Consider the following 18,316-nt stretch of genomic DNA (forward strand, 5'->3'; position numbering starts at 1 on the left):
TGTTGTCTACCTCCATATTACCAGGGGTCAGATGGGGCAGGCCGTGGGCTGCTCCCTGGGTACTGGTTAACTGTTACCTGGTAAGTATCACCCAATAAAGATAATGATTACCGGGTGCAAAATGCAAAAATGACTGGTACCATGCAATTTTTGAAAGCTCTTTTCATATGATTGGTTATGATGAATAGGTGGGTTTCTGTATTACAGTCCAAGTGACTTACAGATGAAATGTGCTCGCCCTGAAAATTCAGCCTAGAATCTAGCAAACAAATTGTTTGCCAGAGAAAGGGTAAACATACCAAATAGCTTTAAAACTATAAAAGGTCAGAAATTCTGGAATTTTACAGCAATAATGGTTTCTTGAATATCTAATTAGTGTTTACTTTAGAACATTACTGCTTTAAAAAATTACAAGTTAGTTCTTCAAGTCACCAGCCTGGATAGCAACAACTTTCAGTATGCAGAATGACAGCCAAAAAAATCCATTCAATAATATTTTGCAAAGCAGCTGCAATTTTTGCAAAGCAAATGTCAGAAAAATCCAGGAACACCAGATATTTGTTAACATTTAAAAGACAGCTTTAATTATGCTAAATTGAGAAACATGGTAATTTATTACATCTTATTAGTCTTTTGTACATTTTGTTTTTTTTTAAATCTTTATTTAATTCCTGTCTACTTCATCACATTGCTCTAAATCCTCAAAACTTCAGGTGTCAAAAAAAAAAAATATATAAAAGCCATAATCAGTTCCAAACAACAACATTTTAGCTTCTCTCGCTAACTGGTTAAAAAAATATACTGAAAACTCAGCTTCTTAGCAAGAGCTATATACACAATAAAACAACCTGGCTTGGAATGGGTGGGAAGAACCACTGTTCCCCTCTGGCAAAAGATGGCATTCAGAAGTGTCTCACTAAATGTAACAGCTAAATTTTAACAAGCCTCTCTCACTCCTTTCAGCACCATTTACAAGTACATCCATGAGTTTTAGCTACATTAAACTCTTTAGAGAAAGTAAAATCAATCAGAAAAAGTTCACAAAAATTGAATTCTTACCATCCACCAAAACAAAACATACACCACAACCCTGTTACTAAATGTGAGCTCCAAAGGGAAGTAATGACATTTACTGAATTTGCTAACATATTGAGTTTTTAGCCTCTATAGTAAAAATAAAGTATTTGCACACTTTATTTCCTTAACAGTTATAAAAATATTCAAAGTCACAGTAATTTATAATTCTATATAAATAGAAAATGCAAATAGAATGATCCATCGTGAGCTAAAGTTTGAGGGGTAGCCGTCCTGGTCTGTACCTGGAAAAACTTAAAACAACAAATAGTCTTGAAGCACCTTAGAAACTTACAAAAAACGTAGATGGTGATACGATCTTTTGTGGGCACAACTCACTTCAGATAAATGGAGTTCTCTAAGGTGCTACAAGACTATTTGTTGTTTAAGTTTTTCCATTGTGAGCTGTTTGCTTTTCCTACAAAACTTAACATTCACAATCAATTCCCATTAAATGGCTTACACCCACTGCCCTTACAATTATCAAATCCTGAAACAAAAATATACTATTATAGTATTAATAACCACTTCAAATTCCCACACTTTGCGCATGTGACGATAGTAACTTCATATAAAAGGCAGGAAATGTTATAACTTTCTCGAATAATAAACCAAACTTTAATATGAGAGAAGATCTGATACATTCATTCCCAACAGAGTAAAAATGTTTCTTCATGAGAAGAATAACGGAGAAATCCCTCTTTATGTTATCATAGTTAACCCAACTGCTAGTGACTCATTTGTTGGATTCAAAAGTCAAATTTTCCAGGAAGTTTTTTCCTCAATGCACAGTGTACTTTTTCCAGTTAATTTCTTTCCAGACCGCAAAGCAGTGACAATACTGTATACCATGAAGCTTGTATAATCAGTTAAGAAAGACTATTACGTGCCATACAGTATTATTCAACTGTTTTACTTTAATTCTTAATTTAGTTGCCACCATATTAATTAGTTTAGGTTTAATGAGGTATACTGGATTTGTTTTACAGTAGTTCCTAAAGGTTCAAGTTCTATTCCACAAGGTACTGCACAAGCATAACAATGGAACTTTAAGAGTTTATAAAATAAATGGATGTGGGTATTCAACTGACAATGTGAATCATGAGAACTAAAAATGAAAGTTTTATATCACTGGAAACCTGGAATACTCCCACTTACCAAAACTATAAAAATGTTCCTTGCTAGTGACAGTTGTTTGCAAGATATTAAAATCAAATCAGGATAGGCAGTGTTCCTAACAGATAAAAGACTGGGTTGCAACTTAGAAGACCTGGGAGATTCTTAACTCTGCAACTGACAGAAAGTAATCTAATATATGGATGTGAATGGTTAACCGGTACGCCATCACCTTTATTGGGTGATGGTTACAGTTAATTGGTGGGCTGGAACAGTCACCAACCCCCAGTGGACCCAGCCAGAGCAGCCCCCACCTGGCCGGGCTGCAGCAGATGCGTCAACCCCCCTGCTTAACCAATTAAAAACCATAACATTTAACCGGTTAACTGATCAAATTGGATTTTACATCCTCACTTTGGACAAGTCACTCTATGCTTCAGTTTCCCCATCTTTAAAATGAGACTAGTGATCGTTAGCTCCTAGGTAAAGAACTGAGGATGTAATAATGAATAGTGATATATAAGAGGTAGGCATTATTCTGAACGGGCCTGGGAGGAACACCTGGTAGCTAACCACAACTTAACTTGGTTTTAATGGCTGTATCTCAAAAATTGTTATAATAGTACTAATGATGTACACTAGGAATGTTAAATGGGTAACCAATTAAATGATTACCCTGTGAGCATCACTCTAAATGAGTGATGCTTACTGGGTAACAGTTAACCCGGTACCCAGCAGCAGCAGAGCTGCTCCAGTCCCATCAGGCCCTCCCCTCACAAAGCTGCTGGATCCCAGCTGGCACAGGGGCCATTAGGGGCAACTATGGCAGCTTCTGCAGGGCTGGAGGGGCATGCCACGAACAACTAGACCTGGAGTAGCCCCATGTTTAACCAATTAAACAGGATTTTACATCCCTAATGTACACAGTGCAAAAGCTGGGAAATGCAGCCTTCAAACCACACAAGAATTAAAATTTTACTCAAAGGGACTCACTATAAAATTTAGTCTTACAAAATCTGCTTCAAAAGCTACCACTCTGTGTTGAGACCAAATACTCAATTTTAACAAGTGAAATAAAGTCCACCATTTTCCCCATTTTACTGGATCATAGTACCTCAAATGTGGAAACAGATCTACTTATGGTGCAAGTGATATCATAAGCCTTTACTAAAAGAATAATAGTGTGTACCTCTTCTCTCATGGTTAAAAGTTTTGCCTGACTTCTAGAAATGTACATTGTAAATCTTTAACAATATAGCAAAAATACTAAGAAATGTTTTAAAGCAGGCAACTCTTGTGCATTACCATTCTGTATTTCATTACCTGGTGGTGGTAGTAGGAGAATCCCCTCAAATCAACCAATGAACTTTTTCTAATCATTACTTTTGATCACTGGTTCAGGAGGAAAAACCCTCAAAATCCAAACCCTAATTAATAACTCAACAGCTTTTAGACACCATTGTACATTTCAGATGTGTCATCCTGATAAGATTTAATGGATCAGAATACCTCTGCCTCATTGGAACTTTCAGCTATACCAGTTTCCCAATGTTCAATGTTTCACTTCTGAGAAAAGTGATATTAACAAACGTACAACTATCAGTTTTCACAGGAGACTTATTCATTCCTGGCAAGCAGTGAGCACAAATTAAGCTCTGGGCAGGGAGGTAGGTAGGGAGGGAGGCAGTGAGGAATCCGGAGTGATGGGGAGAGGGGAGAGTCTGAAGTTGAGTCTAGACACCACCATTGCACTGCAAGTGAAGAGAGTCCAAAGTCTCACACATCAGCAACAAGTCCTGGCGATGGAGTTCAAATCCTGGTGGTCTACTCCCCATGATACTAGGGCAGAAGTCTGACCCCATCATCCCAGGGAAAGTGAGAAAGAAGTGTGTTGTACTCATGAAAGCTCATGATACGGTCTACATTTTCTGTTAATCTCTAAGGTGCTGCAAGACTATTCATTATTATTTTTTAAGATTTTTCAGCTACAGACTAACACTGTGACCCCTCTGAAATCTCCAGCTTGTGTGTCTTTAGAGGCAGGCAGGGCACAATCACAGCAGCCCAGGAGGAGAAAGGGAGGAAGGCCAACTGCTCTGCTCTTACAGGAGGCTCTGGAGCAAAGAAAAGCTCCTGCTGGCCACATGCCACTAGGGTGGCCACATTTGAGAAACACAGGAAATTTGTGATTGAGAGCAACTTGGGGAAAACAAGTGTCTGAAAATTAATTGCAATCAAGGATTCAGAATCCACAATAACACAATCAAACCAGTATCAGAACATTATATTTACAAAAAGCTGTATATCACCAGGGCTTGACAAATCAGTGAATCTACTCGGCCGTGGTGAGTAGATTTCAGCCGGTCACCCTGTTCACCGGTGGCGTGCGCATGCCCAGTGTGGGGCTGGCAAGTAGATTTTGCCACGGTTTGTCAAGCCCTGTATATCACAATGTCAAGAGAATGATTTGTCTTAATTCTGCTTTTCTATTCCTAAGTTACTTGCTAAGTTACAAACAAAAATGAACCTCGATTTTGGTCAAAGTTATCATAATTAATTCACTCCTACACTATAAACAGTGAGAAAAATCTGTTCTGCTTTCAATAGTTCATTCCCCTACACTAGAGCAGTGGATCCTGTATATTTTAAGCATTGCCACATATCAGATTGTTAAAACACATTACAAGAAGATCGAAAGTGTTTCTAGGAGTAGTATTATCCCTACCACACTGACTTCAAAGATCCAGAGTATATGTCAATGTGCAGACATATTACAGAATGTTATTTAAAGTTATTTTAATGGTCTTATGACTAAATAACTCTGCCAATATAAGAAGCAGCTCAGTTTGAAGAGTTTTAAAAAGCCACAAGCCTCAAATCCAAAAATGGCAGTTTCTGGTCAAGTAACTAAATTTTAAATCTATAATTAACTACTAAGCAATAGTTAAATAAAACTCCTGTTTTGTGAAGTTTTCAGAATGACAAATATACATTTTTCTCATCATGTTTTCATATTTTAGATCTATACAGTAGCATGAAAGAAGAGTAAGAGCTGCTTTACAGCCTTTTCTTTTTTCTAAATCCAGAGACACTTGCATTTATAAAAGTCTTGCATTTCGAAGGCTCCAAGAAAATTAGACTAAAAAAGTTATGTAAAACATTTAAGAAGAAACAACATTCAAGAGCGGGGGCAGGGAAAGTGGTTGATCTCAAGCCGTCTGTCACATTTACTGTGTACAGAGTAATGTTTTGTCTTGAAAAAAACACATACTTGAACTGTATAGGAAACAATTATATAGTTTATTATAACCCCATTCTCATTATCCTCCTCAGCTTCTACAAGATCCAACAATGAGATACACATTAACAGAACCCTGTATTTGGAGTAGCTTTAGAAGTGTGCATTCAAGGATAAAATTACATGCCTCTGATTCATGTGATCAAAACTGAAAAATGTTTGCCTCTTAGTATCATGAGACAATTTCAAAAAGGAAGTTGTTTTAATTAATTCTTAAAAATGTAAACATTAGAAATCAAAACCCTGTATTATATTTAGTACTATATATTCTGACATTAGATCTGAAATTCAGTTCTGCCTAGCCCTATAAGCCTCAAAGCAAAACAATCTTCTTTTTCCCATCCATTTAGGGTTAACATCCTGCCCCTCCTCTTTCCATTTCATGAATGGGGATATAGGAAGGGTTGTTTCACATCACTGAACTGGATGAAATTTAGGAAGCAAACCTTGGGATCAGTAAGTAGCGCACAAGTAAACATACTCCCTTTCCTATAAAGGCTGCAGTTAAAACTATACCTCAACTAGATTGTATCTTTACATTACTTAATTCACAAAAATGCAACATCCTTACAAAGGGAGAAAAAAGGAGGCAGAGGGGAGTTCATCAAAAGTTAGGTGATTTTCTCCTTATATTTCATCCAAAGTCAAATATCGTGTGTAAGGAGGAGAATTTAAAAGGAGGAGTGAGGAGAAACAGGATGAAGATTTAACAAATAAAGGATGTTATCTGGGTACAATTTAAGGGTAAATATACATAATTATTAAACATACCAGATTATTTTAAAGACAAGTATTTAATTCTATACAGGAGTCACCTTAAAAGTGGATTTTTTTTTTTAGGCAAACAAATTGAGTGAGGAGTGTGATTTAAAGGTGAGTAAGGAGGGAAGAAGAGAGAATGTAAAGCTCAGTCAAAAGTTTCCAAATGTAAACACATTAGTTTATTACAAAGACATACAACACTCCTGACAGATACAGGAGGCAGGAACCTTCCTTATCCAAAATAAAAAGTTGAGAATTTTTTTTGTTTAGTCCAGTCACAAAATCCATCACTTTGGGAAGATTAACACTATGCTTTCTTACTAAATAGTAAAATAAAAGCCTTACCATAATAGAACATGGCAAACTTCTGTTTAGTGAGTAGTAGCTTTACTAATGATCTATGAAAAATGAAACTATTTTTGTAAACCATGTTTTGTTATGACCCAGGATATAAAGTCCAATCTGCTAGATGAATGTTTACAGCCATGGTCTAACTTGGATCAACAATTTATAAGTGATGTAGAAAATTCATTTGAACTTAAAATAAGTAGAATGTGTTATACATTAGTTTGTTTACCACTGAGTCCGCCAAAAGGCCAAGCATAAGAGAACACACACCACCCACCTCTCTCCCTTTTGCACCATAAAACTGTTTGTTAGCTTTATTGTGAAGGGGTATATATTTTTAATAATTATGGGTGACCATCAACTTGAAATCTAGCAAAATCATACATTTACCCTCACCTGAGCTACCTGAAAAATTTTATTAACATAATCTCTTTTCTGTTTCAAAAACTTTTTCCACTATATGGAAGACTTACATAACAACCCAACTGAATGTGCAAGGGAAACACTCAAATCAACTGTATGCAAAGTGCTGTCAAATGGATAAAATAAGCAAAGTGAGGGTAAAAGGGATTATTGGAATTTTTTTCCCTATCACTGTAGTTTTAAGTATTCTCTGTAACACTAATACATAAAATGTTTCAAACAGAACTGCAACTTTTTAGAATCCCTTTAGTTTTTTTATATGCAAGATTAGAAACAGCCTGAATTGGCTCCTCTGATTTCTGCCCCCACCTCCCTCATGTGGAAATTATACTTTACTGAATATAATTAAAGCCCTGTAAAGACGCTAAGATGAGCAGGTTTTTTCATCAAATTGGCTGTATCAACCAAAATGCCTTTGATTTAAAAGTGGGCAGATCTTTTGAAGTTAGAGGCCTTCAAACACTTCAGAGGAAAAAAAAGTATTTTTTTGGACTGGCAAATTTCAGAGTCTTCTAAATTTGATCCCAACCAAGAAAACAAAGCAAACAAAGCAAACCACACATTTCTGAGAAGCCTCAAATCAGTGGCTGCCAGACTTCAAATGGTATGCCAGCGGAGTCAGGTTTATAGCTTCCAGGATTAAAAGCTCTAAATTTGTAAATTGATATACAATAGCCAACTAAATTATACACATGTATAGGCCTTAAAGTGAAGACAGAAAATAAAGTATTCAATGTATATCTTTTTTTTACTGTAATTAGAGATACGAAAAAAGGCAGTTTTGCACTCCCAAGCAGGAACAAGTATAGGGTAGCTATTCATAACATTTTCCCCATTTCTTCCCTCTCCCCTTCAAGGCTTAGAAGAGTGAACAAAATACCATTATTTCAACAATGGCTAAATATTTCATCTTACAGTCATAATTTAACAGACTCCAAATACCATATTCGCAAAAGAAGAGGTGAAGTTATTGCTGTTTGCCATCCACTGTTTCATTCCCTGTACATAACAAAATAATCATAATGGACTATCATCAGATTCAGGGGCTGGGAAGGAGAATAGTATATGCATCTCAAAATATGGATTATGCTTCAAGATAAAGCTCCGAATTTCTAGGATTTCAAGAAATACAGTGTATGATGGGACAAATACTGACAGAAGTTTTAAGAGGTTGAGGATGTGGATGGAATCACAACTGATCCAGCTGAGGAACAACCATTTCTACTGCCTCCAGAACTTAAGAAAAGAAATACTATCCCTCATCTGTTTAAGAGTAGTGAGTAGTCATTTCTTCCAGGGCTGGCTGGTTATTAACATGTACATTAGAGATAAATACAACTGAAACACTGATTACCTTAAATTGGATAAGATTCAAATAATGAGGGAAACCTGTGCACCCCACTTTGAACTTTACAATTTTTGGATGCCTCAAAATGGGCTGATTACTCCTTTTACATACAATCATCTGGCTTCCCACAGAAGAAATGGCTCAACCTACCCTCAAGAAGAGATGCAGGAGGCTGGGGATTTGTGGGCCTACCATATCTGCATATCCTGCTGGAAGCTCATATCTAAGGGATGGAATTGGAGGGTAGACATATCAAGAAAAACAGAATTACCAAACTTTGCAGGAATTTAGCTTCTTGACATCCTGCTTTCCGTAAACTTCTCTCTCAAACCCTCTGAGGATGGATTCTCAGAAGGATCAAAAACAGAATTTCAAGGAAGCCAAACTACCAGGCAACCTAGAGTTCTGGTTAACCAGGGTTCAGAGGATAGACATTTGACTGTATTTGAAAAGAGTAGGTACCTACATAACCACATTAAGAATGTGAATGATTAACCAGTTATCCTCATCCTTAACAGGTGAGGCTTACTAGTTTCAGTTAACTGGTAGGGGGTTGGTTCTTGATCTTTTCCATTATATTACCATGTTACAACAAAACAAAAACAAAAAAATCAAGGGTGGAACGATCTACACTCTAGATCAAAAAGCCACACATTAAAAGGATGATTAAAGTTTTATCAGGTTTAAAAAAATGTATATAGTCCAGCTTGAGCACAGCTGGACAATACTTAACCTGCTAAGAAAAATATGCAAGTAGGATGGATACAGATAACCTTTTCAGGCCAGAGACTAACTTATGCATTTCTTCAATGTCTAGAACACTGTGATGGTACTAGAAACAAATGTAAAGACATACAGAAATATACAGTAATAATTCCCCATTTTGAAATATACGTTAAGCAAATACTATGTTTGTATCAATGACGACAAATTCCTTTACTAGAAAGTCTCATATGAAAACATTTTTAAAGTTACAAACCTTTTCTTGCAGAGTTACACTTCAAGCCATCAGATCTGGTGAAATCTATGCTTACATAAGCTCCACTGTCCAAATTCGAAGTACCATTTTGGAGATGGCAAGTTGATGTAGTAGTGCTTGCCTCACAGTTCACAGAATCATCATGTAAATTCAAAGCTATGTAGTTTAAGCCATTCTGAAATCCAGTTGAAGTATCCCTGGACATCTTGCTTTCGTGACCATCAGAAATGTTTTCATCAGGTTTTAACCAAACATTGTCAAATGAGGCAGAGCTGTGTCTTTTGCTACTATCAGTAAAAAAAGAAGAGGAAGTAGTCACAGCCCCAGTAGAAGAGAACGTTTCAGAACTATGCCTCCTCCTTCCTTGTGGGTCAGCTCGAATCACCTTAGGTCCCAAGGGAGGATCAGAGCTAGGAACAGAGAAGCTACTGCTACCAGAATATCTGTCAACAATGCATAGTCTATTTACAATGGAAGAAGGACTATCAATCTTCATACCATTACTGGATTCTGCAGTAAAAGGCCTAGGTGGTGTCGTTGCCATGTTGAAAGTCATTTCTGTGTAATCATCAGTCCTACTGTTTGTACTGTTAACACAAGCAGTATCAAATGAAAGTCTAGCATAGTCATTTGGCTGGTCTCTAGGAATACTTGAACTTGCATAAACTGAAATATCTGTTAAAGAATTTGATAGTTCCTTTGCTACTTTTGGTGACTGCACATCAAGGTCAACACTCATATAATCAGAAAGTGGTGACTGTCTGTGGTCACTACTGGATCCTAGAGATGATGGAGATCCTTCTGCAGATAAAGAATACGGGGTATTACTTACTTTTTCACTGAAATCAACATTTATGTATTCACCAGGGCTAGCTGGCTCAGGTGGAACTGTTCGATCATACATTCTCGGTATAGTATTACTTCCTCTTGTACCTAAGGGAAGTCTTGTAGGCCTGGCAGCCCTGTTCTGTGCAAGTCCTTCTTCTGACACTTTCACAACTGATGACTTAGAAATGCCATTAGCTAATGGCTCACTGTTCACACATTTGACATTTTCATGTTCACCATATAACAGTTTTCCAGGTGAGGACATTGGAACATATTCGTTATGATCTCCGTTTTGACCGGATAACGTCTTAAAGCTTCGCGGCAGAGAGAAATATGAACTGAAACCTTTGGAAACAGAGTTGCTATGAATACAGTTTGAATCACTGGGCTGTTTTGGAACTGCTGAATTACCAGGGGACATATCCATATATTCATTTGTCATCTTTTCATTACCCCCTTTCGAAATAAATCCAGCTAATGGACTACGTACAGGTGAAGAACTAGCACGAGGAAACATCATCATATATCCTCTGGAGTCCACCTGAGATGACGACCAAGAATTACTAATCTGTTTGGGGACAGACACACTTTTAGGAGTCATTGGCAAATAATCACTGTTGCTTGTGAGTGACGATGCAACTCCTGGCATCATTGGCATGTATCCATCATCCCTGGCTTTACCTCTGCTTTGGCTACATACAGAATTAAGGGTAGTATCACTATAGTCAGTTTCATGGTTCTCTTTTAATTTTGGTGAGTCAGAACAAAGTAACTGTCTGTGTCGTCCCGTAGAATCTTCATCTAAAGAAGCCGTGGTTTGTGTTGTTTTCTGTTGCACTGTTACAGAAGTTGGTTTAGTCAGAGAATAAGTTCTCTTTCTGAAGCACTTTTCAGCTTCCATATAATCATCCCTTGAGCTATCATCTGTTGGCTGTTTATTCATGGACATGTATTCACTTAAACAATTCTCTTCTCTGATAGGTGGTGTGTTTCCCAAGGAATCTGGAGTATTGCTTCTGACACGAAAGTACCTGAAATCCCCAGGGCTAGAACCATATTCATCAGATGAGATAAAGCCCCCATCACTTGGGGACCCACAGACAGATGAACTGGAAGGCCTGGTTAATGTGTCTGAGGCAGATCCATGGCCACTACTGGAAGAAACACTAATGGGGCTGGTAGTAGAGGGGAAATGAGACACTGGGAGAGAAGCAGACCTGGTATGATAAGAAGAGGTGAAAGCTGCTCTGACATACCTTCCACTCCCTTCTTGCCGCCCCAAATTCATCCTTGCAGTGTTCAGATGGATTAGACTCCCAGTCACTGATCTGAAAGGTCTGGTCATTGTACCTTCCCCTTCACTAGATGTTCTGAAGCGATATGAATTGCTACTCTTGGCAGTGGGCGGAGTCCCTCCAGTAACACACTCAGTCCTGGATCTTCTCTGCAAGCCAGTCTGGCTAGGAGGAAGGTTGCCCAGATGCCTCCTAGTAGTGATGAAGGAGATAGGATTAGTACCACTGCCACCACCAGACGACTGGCTCTTGCTGCGGGGTCTGAATTCTGTAAAGGCCTTGAGAGCTTTCATGGTCTCTAGAAAGGTCTCATGCATGTTCTGGGCAACTACTGAATCATCCACTTGCATCCACAGTTCACCAGGTCCAATGGAAGCAGATCTGCCCACCTCAATAAAAAAGAAGTTCTCTGAGTGCCCACAGCGGCGGATGTTCATTAGTTGCAAGTGGACAGCAGGTACCTCTGAATTCAGTTTGACCAGGTAGATGGCTTTGCTAGATAGGCACAACCTGTACACTCCAGTGAGGTTCTTGGTCTGTCCCAGTCCCTTGGGCTTCACATTAACCTGCCACACCTCCTTGTATACAGTGCCTGGCCTAAGTGCAGTTCCATAATGCTCATCATCCTCATCCATCTGTTGATCTGTCTGATCCTCCTGTTCCAAGAACCCCTTCTTGCTCTGGTTCATGAGCTCACTGATTGCCTGATACCAAGCCTCCTGCTCCACCTCATTCTCAGCCAACATGGCAAAGTACTCATCCTTGGTATAAAGGGCAATGATGAACTTATGCTTGGCATCTGCCCTCCGGCTGACTGTGAAGCACTGGTACAAGGGGATCACTCGCTTGGGAGGGGGGCAGCAAAGGACAGCAGACCCACTAGCAGCTGCAGCTGCCCTCAGGCTGCTCTTGAATTTCTTCTCACTATCATAATATTCAAGCCTCGCTGGGGCGAGGTGGCTCTCAGCTCGCAGCACGAAGTAGCGCTTGTGGCCATGCTTTTGCTTCTTCAGGTAGCCACATTTCCTCACGTCATCCCCAACAGGAGCCACAGAAGAAGCTGCTGGCAGAGGCGCCCCTCGTGCTGTGGGGGCTGGCTGGCTACCTCGCCCGGTAGAGGCCCCTCGTCCTGTCGGGGCCGTAGCAGCGGGCACCTCCTCCTCCTGCACCAGACACAGGGAGGCGCTGGGCGATCTTTTCAGAAGCAGCAGCAGGTGGTGCGGCTGAGGGGCCGGGTAGGGGCCGCTCTCGCCCAGCTCCTGCTGCTCCTCAGCCGTAGTAGCAGTCCTAGGCACCCCGGCCTCCTGGCAGAGAACGAGCTCCCCTCCAGCGCTCCGAGTGCCCAGCTCCAACTCGGCGCCCCCGGCCGCGGTACTTCCACCTCCTCCGCCCGGCCCATTCATCCCACTCGCCATCTTAGGGGCCAGGCAAGGTCCAGAGAGCTGGGGTGGGGGGAATCCGCCCTCACAGGGGAAGCGCCCTCCAAGGCCGGCTGGACATGAGGCGCCGGAAAGCTCCGCTCACGAGCTCGCCAGTGGCTGCAACGCTCGGCCCCCCTCGCTCGTCCGCTCCCGGCCGGTCACAACGCGCCGGGCTCGGCTACTCTCACTCACACAAGCTGCCTCAGCGGCACCACGGCGAAAACATCACGTGACGCTGCAAGGGAGGGGAGGAGGGCGACTACAGGGAACGGGGCGCGGCTTCAACCAGCCGTGGGCGGGGTCGTCCGCGTTTCTGTGTGTAGAACTGAGGGTGAGAATGGGGAACCGAACGGCCTCCCCTGGAGTGAAAGGGGAATAGGCCAATCAGAGACGAACAGCTTCTACGTGGCCCAATCAGGACTCGAGAAGGGTATTTTTGGTCTGTGCGCAATCAGAGAGAGGAGAGGCTCGGGTGGATCGGCAGCGCTTTGAACCAATCAAAATCGGCAACAGCTTCTGTCCGTCGGGAAGGTAGGAGTCTTCTGACAGAGAAAAGAGGGTGAAAATTAGGCGGTGCTTATGGCGACTGGCAGATGGATGGGCGTATTGTCCAATCAGCGTTTCACACACAAAGATACGGGAGGCGGAGGCGGGATCTGGCATGTATGTGAAGGAGCGAGTACAACGGAAGGCGGGGGATGTAGCGTAATTAGCAGCTGGATTTGCCAGTCAGCGCCTGAGCCTCTTACTGCCCCGTCCAATCAGCACCTCCGACTGAGGTACCTTATTTCAACTTTTTTTTTGAAAGGAGACCTTCCCGCCCCCTCGGCCCGTTTGTAGAAGCAGCAGTGATTGGCCGCCGGAGGAGCCAACCACAGAAAGTGGGGCGGGACCCTGTGGCGGGGGTTGGGGTGACTGAAGCTGCTGAGAAAGTAAACAACTCGTCGGCGCGCGAGCGACCGTTGGGGCCGGGTGCAGAGGCAACCGTCTCTGCTGCTTCAAGCGCTCGGAGGTGGGAGCCCCTGCCGTGGGCGCAGAAACACACGGCCGTAGCGTCAAGGGGCGGAGAGCGCATCGGAGAAGGATAGACGAGGAGGGTCTTTCCTCGCCCCCACCCTCAGTGTCCGCCCCCGACCCACCTCCACACTGAGACTTGCACAGTATATCATTGCCGTACGTACACGTACGCGGCGCACGCCCCTCCCATGCACAAAGCACAGCCACCCACAGGTCACCGCACGCCCACAGCACGCTCCTGACAGGCTCCTTCCTCCCCCTCCTCCCCCGTCCCGTGCACGCAGAATACTCACCCACAGGCTCCCCGCATACTCACAGCGCATCCCTCTGTACCATACGCTCAACTCACACGCACACAGTACACCTTACCCACAGGCTTGCCCCTCCCATGCACACAACCCATTCCCAGGCACCCCCACATACACAGGGTACCCCAATCACAGGCTCATCCCCCCACACAGCACACCCCACACATGTGCTCCCCCTTCCCGTGCACACAGCACTCACCCCATGTATAAAGCATACCCCACCTAAATGGTCACTAATCACACATGCAGGGTACCCCCCCAACAGGTTTACAACACACATCACTCAGGCTCATCCTCCTGCATACAGCACAGGCTCCCACAGGCTCATGTACGCACTTGCCCCAATGTGCAAAGCACCCCCATCCACAGGTTCACTGCCACACAGTGCACCTCACCCACAGGATTGAGACCCCCAGGCATACAGTGCATTCTAGACACAGGCTCCCCCACCCCCGCCATGCATGCAACACTCTCCACTCACAGGCTTATATGCACATATGCACAGGCACACAGGGACCCTCCCATCTGCCATTCCAATGCACATAGCTCATCCCCCAGTGTGTCCCCCCAAGCACACAGTACACCCCACTCAGGCTTGTGCCCCCTGCTCTCCCCAAAATAGTGCACTCCAACTACAGGCTCGCTGCCCGCTCACACAGTGCATCCAAGAGACTCAACCCACACGTATACATGGTGCATACCATCCCACAGACCCAACCACGTCCATACTCACACACAGTACACTCACTCCTACAGGTCCACCTGCATTATAGGCCCCACTATCACCCATAAATGCACAATGCCTACAATCCCATAGAAACTTCCCCTCATCCCCCATACACATACAATGACCATTTTCCTAGGTCCACCTCTTCTATATACACAGTGCACACTTTCCCCTGAGCATGTAGTCCACATACACGGAGTGACTGTTCCTTCTGATCCACCCTCAAAATCCACACAGTTTACGCAATCCCACAGGAACATGTGTCATATAAACAATGACCATTGCCCCAGCCCCACTCAATGTATTACACAGCAAATTCAGACCTCAAGAAGTCTATACCACACTAACCTAACCCACATATATAGACACCAACTAATCCCCCACCTACAGAAAACTGAACCAGCTTTTTCAAATGCAAGGTGAAATAGATCCCCACAAGATCAAATAAATATTTCTCAGAGGCCACCAGTACTTTGAAGTAAGCCAGATCTTAAGCCAAGAGTAGAAGTGCCACAATGAATCTCAGCAAAATCCTTCTTTAGCACAGGAACTTCTCCTTAATAACGGCATCACACCTCTGGTAAGGGAGTTTCAAGGGCATATTGGCATGGTGAAGTACTCTTATGATACTGGGCAGTCCTGTTTTAACATGATGTAGTTGTCTTTTGATGCTGTATTAATGTGGGTCACCTGTTCTGACATAGTGTATCACTGTATTGACATAGCCTGATATACTTTTGATAGTGTGCCACAATTTTGATCCTACATAGCACTGGATTAATCAAATGCAATCATTTTTAGACAGTTGTCACTGTTTTGACACAATATGACATTTAGATGCTGTGCTGAAGTGTACAGATGTATTGTGTTCTAACATAGCAAAATGCCATTTTATTACAGCACATCATCGTTAAGATACACAGATCTTCATTTGTATACAGTACTCTATCACTTTCATGCAGGTCTCACTTTTTTAATGCCAACACGGTACCAATTTGCCATAGCATATAGGTGCCTGTCCCATGAGCAACCTAGATGGGTTGTATATGGCCCACCAGACTATTTTGTAAGGCCCACTGCCTACTTTAACACAATATAACTCAACAAATAGTCTGGTAGCACTTTATAGACTAAAAAAACCTGTAGATGGTATCATGAGCTTTCATGGGCACAGCCCACTCCTTCAGATGACCGGAGTTTTGAGTTTAGGATGTGCAGATCCAAAATAAATAAAAAATACATAAAACCCTTCTCTCCTATTTATTTTGGATCTGCACATCCTAAACTCAAAACTCCAGTTATCTGAAGGAGTGGGCTGTACCACAAAAGCTCATCTACTGGTTTTGTTAGTCTATAAAGTGCTACCAGACTATTAGCCTGTACGGGAAAAAATAGCAAACTCGGCTACCCCCTGAAGCTTCTGAACAATGTAACTCATTAATGTTTTGTCAGTTTTATATCATTTTAGTTATGTTCTTTACTGTTTTCTATAATTCTGACATTTTATTAACTGATTTCTTTCTCTATTTTTAAATAGGTAATACTGTATACAACCACTTATCTAAATAGTGTACATACAAAATAAAATCTGTTTGGGTCTCACAAGGTTGTGCTCAGATTTATGTGGCCCTCTTGTGTAATAGGGATGTGGTTAATTGGTTATAATCACTTAATGGGAGAGGATTACTGGTTCCAGTTAACTGGATTGCCCGGGGGCCTGAGCCGGAGCAGCTCCCACTCTAGCCCCCCTTTAATCGATTAACTGGTTACACATTATATTTAACCAGTTAACCAATTGAATGGGATTTTACATCCCCTCTGCGCAATATGGAAGTGAGTGCCACTTCCATAGCACAATGACATTTTGACCTTATTAGTTACATATATTGTGATATTATTATATTTTGTTGTAATGTGATGTCTTCAAGCTATTTAGCTACATATTGTCATGGCATGGCAATGCCATAATGAAGCTTTGACTGAGCTCCATAAAGTACTGACAAAACATGACAGTAGAATAAGTTAAAAGCATATACTGGACAAATGCAAGAAGACAAGTTCTGAAAAGGCAGCATTAGGTCCCTGATCTTGGCATTTATTTACAAACGAATCATGAATTGACATTTGTGTCACATACATTCCAATTCCCTCTTCTTTCTTCTTGGCTAGATAATATGTCTCTGAGTTAAAATACAGGGCCAGAGATTGTCAGGGAGCTGGTTACAAAAGTTACACACTACACCAGTTGAGAACAGTGGATCTCTTTCCTACCCCTTACCTGCCTTCCTCATGTCCCCTTCCTCTTTCAATACATCCCTTTATTGGGTCAGTGGGGGGCAGTCAGTCAATGTAGGAGCAGGCTGAGCCAGCTTTACTCCATTCAAGAGTTGCACAATCATGTCCATAAAGTGTAACAGCCAAGAATAAAGATAATTTCAGTTCCTCCTTACTATTATGATTCAGTAAAGTGGTATTTACCTAACAGTGTAATGGAGGCAAAAGTGTTTCCTGCTAGTCTCAAGCATTCCATAGAGTTCTGGAATACAGCCAGCTGTCATTCTCATCTTTACTATCAATTCTCAGAAAGATACTATATTCAAGTATATTTAGAATTAAGGTTGAATAAATATCAGTAATAGAAGAGTAAAAACATCCCTTCAGAATGCTGCTGTAAAAATCATTTTCCTAACCTGCAACTTTGACTATGTCACTCCTCTTTTTGCATCCTTGTGCTGTCTTCTCCTTCTCTGGTACATCAAACATACAGGCTGTGTCTACACTGGCACGATCTTGCACAAAAGCGGCCACTCTTGCGCAGAAACTTGCTGCCTGTCTATACTTGCCACGTGTTCTTGTGCAAGTAAACTGATGTTCTAATGTATGAAATCAGTGCTTCTTGCTCCAGAACTCTGATGCTCCCGCTCAGGAATAAGCCCTTTTGCACAACTGTTCTTGTACAAGAGGCCAGTGTAGACCGGCAACATGAATTTCTTGCGCAAGAAAACTCTATGGTTAAAATGGCCATCAGAGCTTTCTTGCACAAGAGAGCATCTACACTGGTATGGATGTTCTTGCGCAAAAACACATATCTTGCACAAAAGCACATACCAGTGTAGATGCTCTCTTCTGGAAGAGTTTTTGCAGAAGAACTCTTCCGCAAAAGAGTTTTTGTGTGAGAACGCGCCAGTGTAGACGTAGACACATACGCTACTTATCTTCAATTTCAAAGGCATTCATTGCCTATCCCCACCATACCAATCATCCATCATTCATTATCAAAATGTCAACTCCTGCCTGTGATTGGCCCTACTTGTTAAATTTTCAAACAGGCATCTTCATGCTTTTTCCCATGCTTGGTAGGAGCTTCCAATA

At 41.8% G+C, this 18,316-nt stretch overlaps 1 protein-coding gene and 1 long non-coding RNA gene across 2 annotated transcripts in view; one reads left to right on the top strand and one right to left on the bottom strand.

The window, feature by feature from the left end:
• IRS4 (insulin receptor substrate 4) overlaps positions 1 to 13,191 on the bottom strand; it is a 31,250-nt gene extending 18,059 nt beyond the window's left edge. Inside the window, exon 1 of the mRNA XM_006136217.4 lies at positions 9,349 to 13,191. Coding sequence (XP_006136279.3) covers positions 9,349 to 12,886 — 3,538 coding nt within the window. The 5' untranslated portion in view covers positions 12,887 to 13,191. The remainder of the gene's footprint in view (positions 1 to 9,348) is intronic.
• Positions 13,192 to 13,363: 172 nt separating this feature from the next.
• LOC112543569 (uncharacterized) overlaps positions 13,364 to 18,316 on the top strand; it is a 155,931-nt gene continuing 150,978 nt past the window's right edge. Inside the window, exon 1 of the long non-coding RNA XR_012906915.2 lies at positions 13,364 to 13,671. This is a non-coding gene — a long non-coding RNA (uncharacterized LOC112543569). The remainder of the gene's footprint in view (positions 13,672 to 18,316) is intronic.

Source organism: Pelodiscus sinensis, chromosome 13 (genome assembly GCF_052426305.1).
Source record: "Pelodiscus sinensis isolate ZL-2025 chromosome 13, ASM5242630v1, whole genome shotgun sequence".
NCBI classification, from domain to species: Eukaryota; Metazoa; Chordata; order Testudines; family Trionychidae; genus Pelodiscus; species Pelodiscus sinensis.